General features: G+C 44.9%; 1 protein-coding gene across 1 annotated transcript in view; it reads right to left on the bottom strand.

Annotated features, from left to right (window-relative positions):
* The window catches only part of SH3BP5 (SH3 domain binding protein 5), a 42,208-nt gene that overhangs the window by 8,943 nt on the left and 16,055 nt on the right, over positions 1–17,210 (bottom strand). Inside the window, exon 4 of the mRNA XM_082752877.1 lies at positions 5,598–5,762. Coding sequence (XP_082609003.1) covers positions 5,598–5,762 — 165 coding nt within the window. The remainder of the gene's footprint in view (positions 1–5,597; positions 5,763–17,210) is intronic.

Raw genomic sequence — 17,210 nt, 5'->3', positions numbered from 1 at the left:
ATAACACCCTTCAACACCCTGCCTTACATATAAATAAGGCAAACACTTTGAAAGAAAGGTCAAAAAAAAAATAATCCAGACTCCTAGCGTGCTCGCCTGCATCCTGAAAACAAGCTCCAGCCTCATCTCGAAACGTTAGAAAGCTGGGCTGATGTGAAGACTTTCCCTGGTGAAATGTGTCAGACAAGGCTGGTTTTAGCATCTAAGTGTCTGAAACGAAAACGCGGTCTCCAAAGGCTGCACAGAAGCTGGTTTGCCTTCTTTGCAGCGTGGTAAAGAAAGCGCAATTTAAAAGCTCTGGAAGCTACAAAATAATGGGGTGGCTGAAATTTGCCCATATTTCATTAGATGTCGATCCTTGCCATCCATTCTTGGCGCAAAATGAGCACTGGCTTGGAGACCTGGGATCAACCACCTAAGTACCAGGGACTTAGAACAGGTGAGGCGCTGAGCACCGTGTTTGACTTTGCACATCTTTCATCTCAAACATCCCAGAAACACAGAACTGGGATTTGCGGATGACAGATTGTAAACACCTCAAACTCGCTGACAAAACACGGAGCTCGCTGCCAGCCACACACACCCACGCTCATTACCCTTTTGGGAAAGGAAAACAGGTTGCATACCTCATCCTTTTGAAGAAATCGGGGATGTGAGGAACGCCATCCCCTCCCTGCTCCCTGGTTTTCCTATGGGTGTTCTGCTGTCGTGCTCACCTTACCCACACAATCCTGGTCGGAGGGCAGGGACAGCGCGTGCCCTGCCCAAGGGAGAGCTGCTCAAGGTGCCAGGCTGAGGGCAAAGACGCAGTTCTGCAATACTTGATGGCTGTCCCACAGAGGTATCTCCATGGAGATCCCTCTGCTGCCAAGAGGCTTTTTAAGCGTTTCATTGAGACAAGGAGAAGCCACGAGATGATCCACTCCTCCACCAAAGCCAAGCAGCCTCTAAATACAGAAACTGTCAGGGCACATGGATAAGAAGAGACTTGCAAACCATGCAGCCAGCTCTACATCCACAAGGTTCACTGGAAGACAAGCTAGGGAAAAGCCTTACCTTTTAAGAGGGTCTTAATAGAAGACCAGCAAGGCTTGTGTAGGAAAGCAGCACTTTTTATGACACCCAGCAGTCCTGCTGGGGGGAAAACATGTTCTTATATGGATTCCTAAACAAGGTTTTGGTCACATTTTCTGAATAAGCTGCTTTGTTTAGTAAATGTTACCGTGCTTCCACCAACAAACCTTGCTGAAGCCATCACAGATGCAATAATGTCACTTCAAAAAGGTATCAATCGATTCCTCTTCCCTCCTCTGCCCTCTATTTCCAGCCCAGACTTCTAGGAAAGGAAGGTGAGCACAGAATGTATGTTATTAGTGAGTAGGTCTGCACAAGCAGCTTTGTTGCTCCCAGCCAAGAAATATGCATGAGCTGAAGTCAAAGATGGACTCCAGGAAAACTGCAGTAACAACAACAGCTGCAAAAGCAACATTTATCAGGGAAATTGAGCAAAGCTGACCATCTGAGCCAGAGAATTATTCTGGACATCTGGTTCTTCCTCCAAAATTTAAATTGATGACTTTTCTAGAAGAACTAGAAATAGAAGAGGTAAGCCAATGCAGGATCAGTAAACCAGAAGGACGGAATCAACGATACAAGGGATAAAGATATTAGAGGGAAGAACAGAAACCAAACTGCATTTGACTTCCAGCACGAAGGGATGGAGAGATTAGGGCAGGGAAGGCTGTGGGTATTTTTGTTGTTTCTTTCATCGTCTTTTTTCCCCAAGTAGTTCTCTCTCTTCTCTCCACATCACGACGTACCCACGCATTTTACACTGACAGATGGTACTGCACGGTGTAATATCAAAGGGAGCTTCACAAGCCAAGTTAAACCAAGAGGGAGCATGCCTCCTCCCTCTTCGCTCTCCCCTCACCCCTTCCTTTTAAAAACGTTTCATGATCCAGAGCCAAAACATTTCTTCTCCCTGCCAGAATTTCTGAAGTGAACATATCCCAGGAAAGACTGTAAAAGCAGAGCATTTTGCAGGTTGCATCAGCAATCAGGAATTAGCAGTTCCTCTTGAAATTCATGCAGGATCTTCCTTTCTGCTCCAACTGGTCTCAAACTTCAGGTGACGCTCTGTTAATCTTCTGGTCACGCAGATTGTTCTCCAGACACCATCAGCTTGATGCGCAGCCCCCCTCTGATTACAGGGGGATCTTAAATATGCCTAAAAATAGCCATATCAGAAGTACAAAGTAATGTTCTGGACACCTAAAATTGATGAGCTAAATCCCAGCCTATGTGTCATTACAGCCACCTCAGATCTGTTGAGAAATGGACTTTTAGAAGAAAAAAAAAAACAAAAAACAACACAGGAATTTATCCAAAAACATACACCCAGTTGAGAGCCAAGGTGGGAAAAGAAGCTGCCTGACTCACAGGATCACTTCACAGCCCTGCACGTCTCTGTGGTCAGCACATAGCTCAAGCACAGACACTTGCAGGGATCAGCTGCATCTTCGCAGGCAGGCTGGCATCTATTGAAACACAGCTTCCTTTGCTTGTTTGGAAACCCAGCTCAAAATGCAAGGTAAAAAAAATTACTGACTCCCTGTACCTACTCATGCTGGATGTCTGCTCTGCAAATAAAAGCGTCTTCCACACTTTCTGCTTCCAACCCATGCAGGAGAGGCAACGTCTCTGCCACACTTCCATTTCTAATCAGTTTACACAGATGACTTTTCTATTTCAGTGGATACAAAAGGCTTGTTTACCGAATCCCGTTAGACTGCTGAATTAAAAATAGCAGCATTTGCAGCTTCTCGATCCATGAAGAAATCAAAAAGCAGTTACACCGTGCGGCCCTCAGCTCCGCTTCCTTCCAGCAAGGGTCTGCAAATAGCATTTCCTGCTCAGTGCCCTGGAATACAAGTCTTTGTCCACATCCATTAGGTCAAGTGCAAAAGCAACCTGGCAGTATTTCCATAAGCATTTATATTTAAAAAAAAAAAAAAAAGAAAAGAAAAGAGTCTCATTTGTTCTCTTGCTTACCCTTTTCCCTTATGTTCTTGCACCGTTTGTCAGCTACCAAGCTATTGTAGGGCTCGGATTTGTTCCAACTTTGGGATTAATTCAATAAGGCCCGCTACCTCTGCCTTAAAATAGCAAATAAAAACACTTTGCTCTTGCCTGACATCTCTACCAATATAAAAACAAGTGAATTACTAACCCTCTTCTGACATTTGGCCCAGAGACGCTTTTCTGCGCTTGATTCATTGCGGTACAAAGCACAGCACAGGATTTTTCTGTCCAATATATCTGTCACCTACAAGTACAGGCAGAAAACCTAGCAAATCCAAAAAAAAGCTCAGTGCAACTAGAGTTCAAGAACTTTCTCCAAGAGCGATTCTTCTATGTGGAAGCGGAGGAATTCTTTTTTAAAGCCCAGCCTTCACCCTTAGTAACATTACTCAGCATTAGTAATTTCTAAATGTAATTAACAGCTAATGATCCGAGTATACAAGAACACCAACAGCCAAGCACCTTTGTTCTACGAGATCTCATCTGCCAACTTGTTTTCATTCATGGCTTGGTAGGGACTGCTGATGTTTTCTGCTCCTTCAGCCCCCAGCTATTTTGTTTACCTCGCTGAACCCTAAGCACTCCGCTAATTGCACGCGCTGAAACCAAGCGTTCACTCTGCTCCTAAAAGGAGATACAAAACTCAGCCAGCGCTCCAAAAAAACGATGCCAGATCTGCTCAGTCAACACTTCCAACAGTATTTTTTTTTTTTTTTCCCCTTGTTGGCTCTGCCCCTAGCCTTGAGATCCCCAGCGTGGCTAATGAAAATCAGGAGACAAACTTCCACGTAATTCTCTTGAAACCTGCTGTATCCTGGAAAGGCACAGATACAACGTTCTGGGAACTGAGGTTAACCAGGCTATTTTAAGCACCAGAAAGAGTAGGATAATACAGTTTCCATCCGAGGAACACTCAGCTGCTCTATACAATCCAGCCCGTGCCTAGGAGATTGTACATCTGCCGTGAATAAACATAGGGTTCCTATTTACTGTTCAGCTGCAGCCATCAGAGACGTCACGGTTTGAATCTGCCCTCTAACAAGTTGATGTTCTGCACTCTGTGCTGATAAACGTGAACATCACCAGCTCCACATTACACTGAGGAATCACCTTCTGCTCTAACTCACTGGGTCTGCAAACCTCAGGTGTAGTCCTCTTGGCTGCAGGCTGTCAGGGAAGCACTAAGGGTCGTAGAAGGAGACTGGGATCCCCTAGAAATATCCAAGGAAAAGAGGAATCCATTTGCACTCTCGAGATGCCCAGCACTTCTTCCTTTGTGAATCAAAAAAGGTGTAAGCATTTCTGGACTTTGAAACAAGTCCAGAACAACTGGACTTATATCAAACAAGGATAACAACTAGGGAAAAATGACAGCTGCTGGCATCTTGGCACGCGCACACAGAGCACGAAGTTGGGTTTCACTTCAAAAATGCACACAGGTACCAGATCTGCAAATACTTCGTGACAACAGGGACAGTTACACAAACAATACCCTGGATGATTTCTGTGTTTTATTTATTTATTTATTTACTTATACGCCAGGTTTTTCCATCTCTCCCCTACACAGCCAACATCCTTTTTGTTCCCTGTTTCGTCTTCTGGCAGCTGGTTTTTACAATTCACTCTGAAATAGAGGCTTTTTTATAGCTGAGAAGCTTCTGCAACAGAACAGAGCTAACACATTGAGGACTGCAAGACAATGTGAGCATTGTATGGCACGCTCACTACATTTGGAATAGCAAGCTCAGCTTCGCTGCCATATCAGGGAAACTCTGACAGAACAAAGGTTTTTAACTTAGATTTTTGTTTCTTTCATGTTAAAAAAACCTTTCTGCATTTTTTTCTTAAACAGACAAGCAAAAAGGAGGCAAGGTAAATGACAGGAAAGATCATCTTGACAGCTGCTGAAATGAATACTGCCTTTCATTGTTAGTGCATATTTTCTGTAGATTCAAACAGACCATACAAAGAAGGTAAGACCTTGTCTAAATGTAAAAGCTAATTCGTGATAGAACAGCGTGCAAGCTTAAAATGCAACACACATTCTTGAGTGATTCCACATGCAGACACACACTCCAGAGGAACAGCGTCTTGTTGAAATTTATTCCACGCTGCGAACAGGTTATACTAAAATTGGAACATAGCCCTGGTACTCCACGGTCAGGGTTTCCATGACAAATGCGTTCAGGAATATCCAACCCTATGCAATTAGTTTGGCATAGCTCCAAACACAGATATGCCTGAAGACTTTGTTTATTGCTATTATATAGAAAGGATTTTTTTTAATTTTGAGAGCTACTCCTCTAGCTACCAGTAAAGTCAGAGAGAGAACAACAGAGAACTACAGTTTGTCCCAGTAGCAGCCCAAAGCTCTCAGGCTTCATTTCCTATATGTCACACACCTGGACCAACAGAAAAATTTGGTCTTTCACAAACAAGCACCATGTCCCAAAGGAGAAAAAAAAATGTGGAAAAGAAAGATGCTGTGGCGAGCAACTTTGCATTTGTATTACCCTCTGAGTAGCATGGTTGAGCATCTCTTGCCAGGCAGAGTCAAACTGACGTTTGTCATCCTCCAGTAGCCTCTGCTCAGCCAGCGAAATGGTCTCCTTTGCAGCACGCAGCACTTCAGTAGCCCTCTGAAAATCCTGAGTTGCCCTCTGAGCTTCCAGCTGTGCCTAGGGAAGGAGAAATCGGGATTAGAGACAAAGGAAGTCAGTCATGTTTAAAGATCTACCACGGTAATCACTGAGAAATGAAAGAAAAAAAATGCAATAGCAAACTGGGAGCATGTCAAGAACACACTGAGAAAGGCACTCCCTCAGTTTGGTCAGGGGAGATTTTTATCTGGCGGACCATTAATCATGCTGAGGAAATGTTTTGCAAGTATTACATTGCTATAAAGCATAAACAGCTTTTCCAAGAAGGTAGCAGTTAGTTCTTTGGATGTTCTTTGCTGTCACTGGGACAGAAGTGGTACAGCAAGCCCCCAGGACACAGACACGAGGGTAACCAAGGGAATTTGTCACGCACGTAAAGCACTGATAAAGGCCCTGCGGTGCCCTTTGGAAACTGCTGTTATTTCAGCAAAACAGCAGCGAGTTTGAGCTTGAAGGAAGTGCTTTTGAGCATAAAAGTAGGGGAGAACAGACTCTTCTGGTGAGGAAGAGTTGCTGTGAGAGCAAACACTGCTCCACAACAACATACAACATGCTCAACAAAGCAAGCACAGCTTAGCAGGCATCCCATCGATGAGCTGGGATCTCTCTTATTCTGAACCAAAACATAAAATAAAACAACATCCACCAGAGATTGCATTTACAGACCACCAGCGTCTCTCCTGCAAGCTTTAGAGGAGCTCTCGCAGTCTCTGAGCCCCGCGCCAAGCAGCCCTCAGGATGCTCACACCCCATCTCTCCCAGGCTGGAGCCACCTCCGCTTCCCACAGCCAAGCGCCAGCCCCCCAGGGTCAGTAACACAGCACTAAGCCCTCGCCCATTCAACCCAAAAAGGGAGAGGAGCCAAGAAAGCAGCAATAACGCCAGACACGCCGCAGGCTTCAATAGCATCACGGTGACAAGAGTTGTAACGGAGTCTACAAAGCTCAGCAGCCTGCAGTGTTGCACTCGAGCACCAGCAACGTGTCCTAGACGTCCAAAATTGATGATTTTGTGATGAACAGACAAAGAATCTCCACGAACAAATGGCCAGCGTTGAGTGCTTGCTGGTTTTGTTGTTTTTTCTTTTTGTCTGGCTTTAAATAAGATAGAGATGTTCTCTCTTTTTAGGGTTATCACTGACTTGTCTGCAATTTCCACATTCAGGCTTTCAAACATGCACATTTCATGTTGCTTTCCTGCATCAGGTCATTTTTTTATTCAAAGTTGTGTGGTCATTTGCTATTTTTCAACTCTACCAGCAGTTTACTTCACCTCAAGTCCTTTTAAGATTGACAGACAAATGCCTCGTTTAGCTGAAAATTAAAATCTTTACCTGAGGTTTCCTACACTATATTTTATACGTTTCATAAATTTATAAATAGTGGGTTTGAGCTGTTTTGCACTGACATGAAGCCCTCCAAACATAAGCTTCACAATCGATTAACTGAACACTGAGCACAGTGAAAGCTGTTTTCATTTACACTTCAATGATTTTTATTTTTTTTAAATATACTGGAAATTACTGAGCTTATACCTATGGGAGATGTCTCTGAGCAGACATGGCTGACAGAACAAGACAATGAATAAACCTTTGCATGTCATGATCCACAGAGGAGGAGGCTGAGGCTGAAGCAGAGGAAAGGACTCACATACAGAATACAAAGCTGAGGAAGATGAAGTCTCTCACGAATAAAGGAAGAGGTTTCGGTGTAAAGGAATTGGGAAGCAGCTAAAAATCCCTGACACAAAGTGCGAAGTAAAAAAAAAAAAAATCAACACATTTCTCCAGCTAACAGCTGGCTACACATCCTCAGCACCAGCTGCAGCAAATACCTTCACACTTCAGACACCATCGTTACTGGTAAAGGTAATGGAAAGAAAAACCTTCCCTCCCTGCCCCATGGCGGGGTGGAGACGAACACCTAATTCAAACACAAGTCTTGAAAGGAAATAAAGCACGCTAAGTCTCCCTTCTGATGTCCTGAAATAGCAGCAAGCTCTGCTTAACTTCCTTCCCTTACCACACAGAAAGGTATTTCGCCCCAAAGTGGCTGTGGAAAAATGAGTTCCGTGTCAGAGGTCTCTCAGCTCTTAGGAGTCAAGGAGGGGAAATCAAAGTCGTCACAGTCGGAGCAATGATTTCCTTTCAGCCTCGGTCCTTGATGCAATTCCTTCTGAAGCGGCTGTTGTTTTCCACAGAGGAGAAGTTCATCCAGCTGTGCCCTTTGCTGCTTTCAGGCAGCTTGCACATCTCCATCTTATCTGAAGTTCTCATTAGGAGCCAGAACACTGAAGTGTGGATTTCCACGCAAGTCTGTACACCCCAAAGTGGCACAGTGCTTTGGGCCACTTAATATTAGCCTAGTGCAAATCCATTAATAGGGTCTTTTAGAAATTCTAACAACAACAACAAAAAAAAAACTCGGAGATTTCCCTACCACTCCAGTCACCAGTTGTCTGTTTCCAACCTGTTAATGCAGTTTACAAATGCAGAATATACCTGGATAAAGAATATTTTGATTTAGCCACTAACATTAACCCTGGTACCCTCCAAGCTTTCTGAGGAACTTTAAACAAGGCTCAACCTAAGCTTTTAGCAAAGGACACAGAAGGAGCCTAAATCCTGAATCCCCAAAATATCCTCTGCTGAACACTCTGAAAATTCATAACTCTTTTCTCTCCCAGCAAGTTCAATCCATGCTGGTAAAGGCATCAAATAAAGGTCAGAAGCTTTCCATAAAAATAGTTTGAGCCAGGATTTTAGAAGCAAAATGAAATGCGAGACTCCAGTGACAGCCTGCATCTGGGGAAGCACTGCACCAGGAGAGGACAGATTTTCACGGAAGATCATCCCAGAGGGAGCCAGGTCCCAGCAAGGAGGCCGCCAAAGGCCAGTCCCAGAGGAGGCTTCAGCTCCACGGCTCTCCCAGCGCAGGTGAGGGCCTGCCCGTGCAAGGAGCTCCTTGCAAACGCTGGTGACCCAGGGAGAACTGCACCAGCAAGTCTGTTTTCGAAACTCGAGTAAAACCAGATCCCAGGGGCAAGAGGAGCCCAGGAGAAGTGCAGTTTTCTTACCGTAACTGCATCAGCACTGCAAAGTTTCTGTTGGCACAGACAGCCGGGTCAGGGATCAACACATCTGAGCCAGCGAAGAGGCTGCAGAGCATTAGGAGCTGAGTTTCCAAATCCCCAAGGAAAACAACGCCTAATGGCAGCTTGCAGTACTAGCTGCTCTTTTGATGAAGCCTCTAAAGCACTGCAAGAAAATGTTCTTTGTGATAAGAAAACCAGAAGCTAAATCTACAACTCAGCTGGACTTTTAGTTGTTTGGTATCTCTAGCACCTGGACTTGTAGGACGTGTAAGAGACAAAGCTGAAAACAGGCAGGCCAAACTTCTAGCCACATTCAGTTTCAGGTCCTGTAACGTGTGGGCAAATGGAAAAGTCAAACACAAACACACCTAAGTGCTCTCAGCTCTATTTGTTGAATGCTAGTCAATGAGGCCGGTTTGAAAACACTGCTCTGGAACACAAAATGTTTTCTGATTTAAGCAAAAAGAGGTAGTCCAAATAATTTCACCTCGACAGTTATCTGAAATCAGTCTGCAGTCTCATTCTAAACAGCTTGTTGAGAGCCTGGCAAAGAGAAAAGCTAAATGGTAGGGTACAGAAAGACACGTTAGTCATTAGAGAAACATCAACAGGTCTGTGGTTTTGCCGATCTGAAAAAAGATACTCAAACGCTTGTTGGTTAGTACAGTTACTCAATAATTAGCCTTCATTTAAAATTCCCTCCAGCACGTACGAGTTTTTTTCGGCACCACTACCAACAGATTGCTCCCACAGTCCCAGTCTCAGCTTGATGGAAGAGGTCACAGCCATGCTCTCCGTGTCCTTTTAAAACCAAAGAAAGCAGGAACTGGCTTCTCCAGCCAGCCTCTTAACGTTGTTCCAGTACAGTGGTCATTTCCTCTCAAAGCCCAGAACTCAAAATTCAAACAAATGGCTGAAAAAACAGGTGATTGTGCTTTAAAACACGAACTGGTATTTGAGAAGGGAGATGCTTAGCCTTGAGATAGCACAAGTGAAAATGTACCAGGAATCAGGACAAAAAGCTCCTAGGAAGGCTGGGGGCAAGTGGGATGTCGGCTTGCTGCCTGTTACCTGTATCGGTGCTGCCTGATAGAAATTACTCAGCATAAAGGCGAGCATCTCCTTCAAAACTCATGAGCTCGACCAGCAAAACCCCTTACTGCAGAGGACAAAACCTTGACGCCTTGGGAATTGGGGAACCTGTGCCCCAGCTCTCAATCCCACAGTGACCAGGAGCTCATTGTGCCAGATCACCAGAACCTTGTGCTAGAAAATGTAAGTGAATGGTTTGACCGCTACAGACCCTTCCCCTATTAGTGTAAAACACAGGACCCCTTGAGAAATGCAATTAAGCAACCACCCAGACCTCAGCTCAGGAAAATCCCACTATCACAGCAGCCTCCTGCACTTGTCCACACCAGCAACCTCCTCTCACCAGCTCAGCTCCCTCGCAGAGCCTCAGACTTGCCAGCCAGCTCCCAGATACTCAGAAGCTACACACAGTAGTAGCAGCACTCGCAGAAGCGAGTGTGATAAAAAATGCACCAGCTTTTAAAATAAATAACAATGTAAAATTAAAGGGACACCAACGGGGGTTCATAATTACAAGCTATTGATTTATTACCGTAACGAGGTCCCTCTGGGGAGATATGATGAGCTCTCCTTTTCAGGAGATGCATCCTCATGGGCAATTCCCCTCTGAGTCTGCACAGGGCCCTGCAGAGAAGGGAGCCAGGCCCAGCTGCTGAATTGTGCTTTTAGCTAAAGATAGCGATGAAAACAGAGAAGGTAGGCTGTGGTGAGCACGTAGAAGAAAACAGAAACACCACCTTTTAAATAGGGTCATTCTGCTGGAACTGGCAGCAGCACACCTTCAGGCCAGCACAGGCACATCAGATTGTCCGTTCTCAAAGCAGAAAACCCTGCGCTCTTTAATTATGAAATACAATCTTCCCTTCAGTCCACTTGGCTTTTATTACCCCAATCCCCACCTGCAGTCAGAGCCCTTGCCCAGCTGACCTAATACAGGATTTTTCCACCCTACAACACACGGCTTGAATTTTCTGTTTTAACATCAATCAGGACGCACCCTACTCTTCCTCTTTTTCATCTAACCTCCCAATTTTTGTTGCTGCCTACCTAGTTGTGCAAGACTGAAGTTTCCCTTTCACAATGGTGTTCAACGAAGGTGAGTTTTTTTCCAAGTTTTTGCAAAAATGGCTTTTCATTTTGCAGAGGTTCACCTGCCTTACCTCATCGCTTGCTGCCAAGGTCATGACAACTGCTTTATCTCAGCAGTTTTGTGCGTTGCCAATAAAAGACAGGACAAATCTCTTCTGTGAAATGATTATAAGCTGGAGCGTGAAGGGAACATTCGCTGCTCAGAACAAGGCAGCAGCAAGCCACGCGCTGGCCTAAGGCCTTTGCTCTGTAAGAGTCTTTGTTAATGTGAAACCAGTGTCTCTCTCATTCAGTACTCTTTAAAACAATGGTTTAATTGCCACCAGCAAAACTTACTTGCTTACTACAAACCAGACAATGACTTCACTGGCTTCCAGTCATGCTCTTCAGAAGCAAGTTCAGTTTCAGATGCTTCCATTCTGGCTCGCTCTCCTTCGTTTAACAACATCCCATGGATAATTCACTGGGTAAAGTACAACATGCTTCAAAACAGGAACTTTCCTCCATCAGTTGCCTACCAGAAGTTACCACTGCCCCCTACTCAGTGTGGAGGTTCCACACTGTGGAATATCCAGTTTTGGGGCCCTCGGTTCAAGAGGGATGTCAAGGCACCGTTCAGGGCCCAGTGAAGATTTATGAGAACAGTCAGAGCCTATCATGGCTCCTGCAAGGAGTGCTGAGGGATAGGGGCTGGTCCCTCCCTCACTAGACTAAACTGAGTGATCGGATTAGGTGTCAGATACAATCTGAAGAGGAGCTGCCAAGATTGTTGAGTCAAATGACCACTTCTCAGCAGCAGCGTTAAGGTATAACATGAAGTAACAGCCACAGCTTGGAGGTTCGGGTTGCACGCTGAAAAAAAAAAAAAAAATCTTTTCTACACGAGGGACAGGGTGACCCTCGGGCAGGTTACCCAGAGAGGCTGTAAATCTGTCTCTGGAGGTTTTCAAAACTTGGCACAGCCACGGCGGATGTAATCCAGCGACAGTGACAGCGCAGCTTTGAGCAGGGGGTTGGATCAGATGACCTCCAGAGGTCCTGTACAACCTGCACTTCTGTCAAATATCTTTGCTATGATCTGCTTTTCTGTCAAGCAGTGGGAAATCAACAGCACAAAGAGCAGAGTTACAACAAAGACCCTACGCTGATGCTGAATGTTTTCCTAGATTCTCAGACCCACGCACACAATTTCTTGAATAATTGGAATAGTGATCGAGCTGTGACACTTTAAAGAAAAAGAAAAAAAGACCATGACCTTCCCTTCCCCTCTCCCTACAGACTAAAAACCCCAAGCCAAACCAGAACTGTGAGTTTGTCAAAAGACAGAAACCCCTTCTTGCTGTAGGCTACGTACAGATGCTTATAAACAACTTATAAAAATCCAAAGCCTCTGGAGTGACCTCATTTTGGCAGATCTGAGGCTTTTTGTGATCTATACTAATCTGTGATGACTGTCTGCATTACTGACAGAAAATGCAGTCTCTCACGAGTCTGAAACACCCTCATATTCTTTAAGCTGATTATTGAAAAGCTATGAAACCACACGGGTTAGAATTTGCTTTTTTAAGAGTAGATTTGAAGATTTTTATTCGTGTGGCAGCAGGGAAGAGGCGAGGGGAGGGGGAAAAATAAGTCTTGCTGAAGCTTTTTGAAGCACAAACCATTTCCTTCCTGCTGCATAACCAACGAAAAGCCCGTGGAATAATACAGTGACCAGATGGCTCGTAGTTTCTGCTTTCCGTTAGGTGTCTTTCTGGTGCTGTTCGTGCATCTACCTCTCTTCTTCTAACAGCTGAATTGTTACACAACCCACCTGACTCCTGGTTCTGAGTCAGTTTTGTTTCCCCTGTAAACCTGGGCTACAGAAAGGCCCAGGAGATAAGAGCAGACCTATGAAATACGTTGCTAAAGTTAGGGGATGTGCGTAGCTCCCCTAAGACAGGCTGACAAGCCGTATTATTCCAAGAGATAAAAGGCTTGGGGCGTCACCAGCAGCTCACTTCATTAACTGTTCTGCTACCAGCATGTGGACAGACGGCCTCAAGGACAGAATCCCACCTCCCTTCGTTAGGAGCTACGGAAGGAAACAAGAAAGAAAATATTTAAGCATACAATACCAAGCCTTCCATCCTTTTTTCACGAGGTTGCTGCAAGTTGCTGGTGTGTCTGGAGCTACCCAGCCTAGTTAACAGGTCTACAGCACCAGAATATCCCAAATTGTTCACGCTAACACCATCCAGACCCAGCTTTCTTGGGCACTCGTTGCCATCTGCCTGCTAGTTGTACAGAATTACAAAGCTGCTGCGTGCTGTAAGAAGGGATCACGGAACACATCCAGGTTTTTCTCTCCAAGGTATAATCACCTTATTAAGAAAAATATCAAGACAAGCCCTCAGAACGAGGGTTGGGAGGAGGGTTAGGCAGTGACTCAGTGAGTCCAGGGCTTACAGCTGGTTTCTAGGTTTACAGACGCTCTGCACGCTCCTCTGCACCTGGCAGCAGCCTTCTCAGCTGAAATTAAATATAGAAGCAAGGAACAAACTCCCACAAATACACACTGCTAGATTTACACCGCCTGCTTTAATGCATCTTGCTAATTAACCAAGATAATAAATGCTTAGTGGACATGGCAGAAATATGCTGGAGAAACGCTGGATTGGTGTCTCACCTCGTTGCCTCCAAAGCAGCGATGGGGTGTTCTGGATTTGTTCTCCCCATCCCTAGAAAGCCTCACACCTATCAGCAACAACCCAACAGCAAAGACACTCTCTAGAAGGAAGGCCCAGGCTGACCTTGTGCATCTCTGGCAGATGTACAGGATGCTCAGACAACTCCTGAGGGGTCCTAGCTTAAAGGAAAAAGTTGTGAATGGTGAGCTGGGTACATGAAGGGCCAAGACCATTGCTTGAAGGAGAAAGCCTAGGTAGTAGCAGGGACAGAACTTCATTTACCCTTCTTAAATCCTCCTGTAAGAAGAACAGGCTATCAGCACCCTTTACTAAGTGAAAAAGGAACATCAGAAGCAGACGCTGCTAAATTAGATGGCCATTTCTTCCACACCTTACCAGTGACATTTGGCTTCTAACAGAAGGACTGCAAGTTTGCTGCAACTAAGAGATTTTTTCTTACAGAAACTGAGTCAATTCAGAGCCATTCTCACACGTGCTATAGAGAAAGACTCTTCTGATAATCTTTTTCAGCAGGAACAGGCAAGAGTTCATAAATTCTTACTGTTTTACTGGAAGTCATAATGAAACGCCCCCAGAAGGCAGCAACCAACATCCATATTGGATTTGTTTTGGCAGCAGCCCATAGCACGAGCATTTTTCATTACACAATAAACTCCCACCCATTCAGACCACTGTACAGAACAAAAGTTGGGGTGGTTGAACAATTTCCCAGAAGTTGCGAGGCTCCTGCTGCCTTCCAACACTCATCGCTGAGCTGTTGCCACACACAACAGGTACACAGTATACTACCCTGACCTCGTGTCACCCAGTCTCAAATGTTGGCTACTATTTTTAACAGAAGCATGTCTGTGGCTTACAGTCTCTCGAAATATTAGTATCAGCTAGAAGAGAGTGGGAGGGGAAAAGCTGAGAGTGAACAAAGCAAGGGAGTCTTCCCTTTAAATTACCTTTTTTTTTTTTTTTTTAATGCTGTAGAGTTGTGTTCTGGGGATGGCAACGCAAAGGATGTGGCTATGCCAAGGAACCCACTATCTTAAACTTTCTGGGTTTTCCAGATTGAAGAGGATGCAAAATAATTAAATCCTCAGACAACAGCACAGGGAAAAGGGATACACCTCTGTTTTCACATCCCAGCACCTTTTGAGGAGAGCTACTTACACCTTCCTGCCAGTTCCAGCGTTTGCCATCGCGTCTGTGGCTAAGCTTGGAAGCCAGATTGCCTGCATTGTTTCTTCCTGCTGAAGGCAGCAGATATCTGACAGAGAAACAGATCTTTCCTGCACTAGCTCCCTCCCTGCTACTCCAAAGAAGGGAGGACATTTCCACACCAGCTTACACACCCCAGCATTCCCATACCCCAGACCTACTTGCACAATACTTGCAATATTTCACAATGGAAAAATGCAAGAAAAGGCGTTCTTAAAGAGCAGGAAAATAATTAGCTCGTTGTATCATCGGCAATTACTGAAGGGGAGGTTGAACCGCTAGCTGGCTTTGTGTTGCTGCCATCCAGAATAGCTAAGGATTTGGGGGGGTTGGAAAAAGTAGATAGAATATTTCTTCTGGAGAAGCTCTTCAATATGTTTTGATGATAATCAGCATTTTCTTCTACGTCTGGAAAGAAAAGCAGAAGAGGAAAGAGACTAATTTACAGTGCACAACTAACCAATTTAAATAACGGAGCCCTCCAAGGCATGTCTTCTATCAGTGATGATAAAACCAATCACAGTTTTCGCATCAGCAGCTTATACAAATTAGTCATCTATCAACAGAACAGTATGCTCACATAAAGCAAAGATGTGGGGTGTATAAATGTCAACCCAGAAAGTAACTAGACCCACTCAATGAGGCACAGAAAGTACAAACAGATGCAGGAGGTCTAACCTAATCAATGCAGGTATTTCAATGGAGTGGCTAAACATTAGTTCCTACTTTCCACGGGTGGTAAGAACATCTTATTTCAAGATGGGTTTGCTACAGGTGCCATCTAGGCTGTAGGAAACACAAGTAACAGCAATATGGAACAGGTAAGGATTCGTGGAGGTTTTTTTTTAGTTAGTTTGCGAAGTAGCAGCTGCTGATGTTCCCAAACACAGGGCAGATTTCCAGCTGCTGGGGATTAAGATGGCAGAAAGCTGCCCAGCCCTGTGACCTACTATCCTGCATTAGCAGGGCTGAAGGGAAGGCAAATGCTTTGAGGAGCTTTCCTTCAAAGATCTGATCTTTGGTATAACCTTCCAAATCCTACCAGGCAGCATCTGCTACCGTCTCAGCAGTTTAAAAGGCACTGTTTGAGACACTCCAACACCACAATGCTCAAGCAGCCAACAGAGGCAGAACACAGCCGTAAAACTGAAGTCTTAAAATAAATAAATAACAGCACTATAATAAATAATAATAATATGACAGATGTCAGATTCCCTTGCTTGGCTCACTTCCTCTTCAGATGGGTGCCTGGTCCCACAGCCAGCCACACACGATGCAAGAAGGAGGGTGAATATACTGGAAGTGCCCCTGGGGATCACAGCAATGGGAACTCCACGTTGCACAAGAGGACTAACGTCACACTGACACAGTTTCCCTAAGCCATGCCTTCTGCAACAAAAACGAAATAGTGGGAAGAAAGGGTTCAGGTCTAGAGCAGGCCCACAGGGAACAGAAAGACAGAAAGTGAAGAAGGCCACACACAGCTTCTCAGGCCACTAGGTGCAACCCACAGCTTCCACGTGTCATCCTTCAAAGCCCTGCTTCTGACATATCTCACCTCTACGTTTCTTCTTACCATTTCTTTACCACTCTGGGCTGACTACCCACATGGCAAGTCCATTTTTGCTTTCCCTCCAGAGAAACCCAGCCACAGCTTTCCAGGCAGGGCCTGTGCTACCTCTCTCCCTCCCATACCTGGCTTCCCCCTAGCACTGAGGCCACCACAAGTCTGCACCCCAAAGGTAGGCAATGATGTTTGAGAAATTTAAGTCCCAGTTCAAGAATGGAGCTGTTGTCCCCCGTCTCGGTGGCCTTTCCACCCCACCAACCTCACAAAATAATCCAGAGCCTAATAGCTAATACCAGTACCTACAGGCCTACAAGAAAGCTGGAGAGGAGCTCTTCGTCAGGGAGCGTAGTTATAGCACAAAGGGGAATGGCTTTAACCCAAAAGAAGGTAAGTTTAGACTAGATATAAGGAAGAAATTCTTTACTCTGAGGGTGGTGCTCAAGAGGCTGTAGGAGAGAGACCAGAATTAACAGCCTGTTAATTGCGATGCTGCACAGACGATCATTACTTACCAGTGATAACGCAGCGCTACAGCTGTAGAAAGCAGTCGTGTGCTTTAGGTGTTTTTTAACTTAAGGAATTTGGAAGGATTTTCTAAGGATTGGGAAGGATTTGTAGAAGGTTTGTCATAGTCAATTTTCAAGTCTCTGTATCCTTGGTTCAGAAACAGGAGTCTACCAGGCAGTTTTTTGGTTTCCAAACAGTTAACCAGAAACGCTCCTTCAG

Source organism: Aythya marila, assembly GCF_965140915.1.
Source record: "Aythya marila genome assembly, chromosome: 2".
Taxonomy (NCBI): Eukaryota; Metazoa; Chordata; class Aves; order Anseriformes; family Anatidae; genus Aythya; species Aythya marila.
The sequence above is the reverse complement of the archived record's forward strand: the minus strand, read 5'-3'. Positions and strand labels throughout refer to the sequence as shown.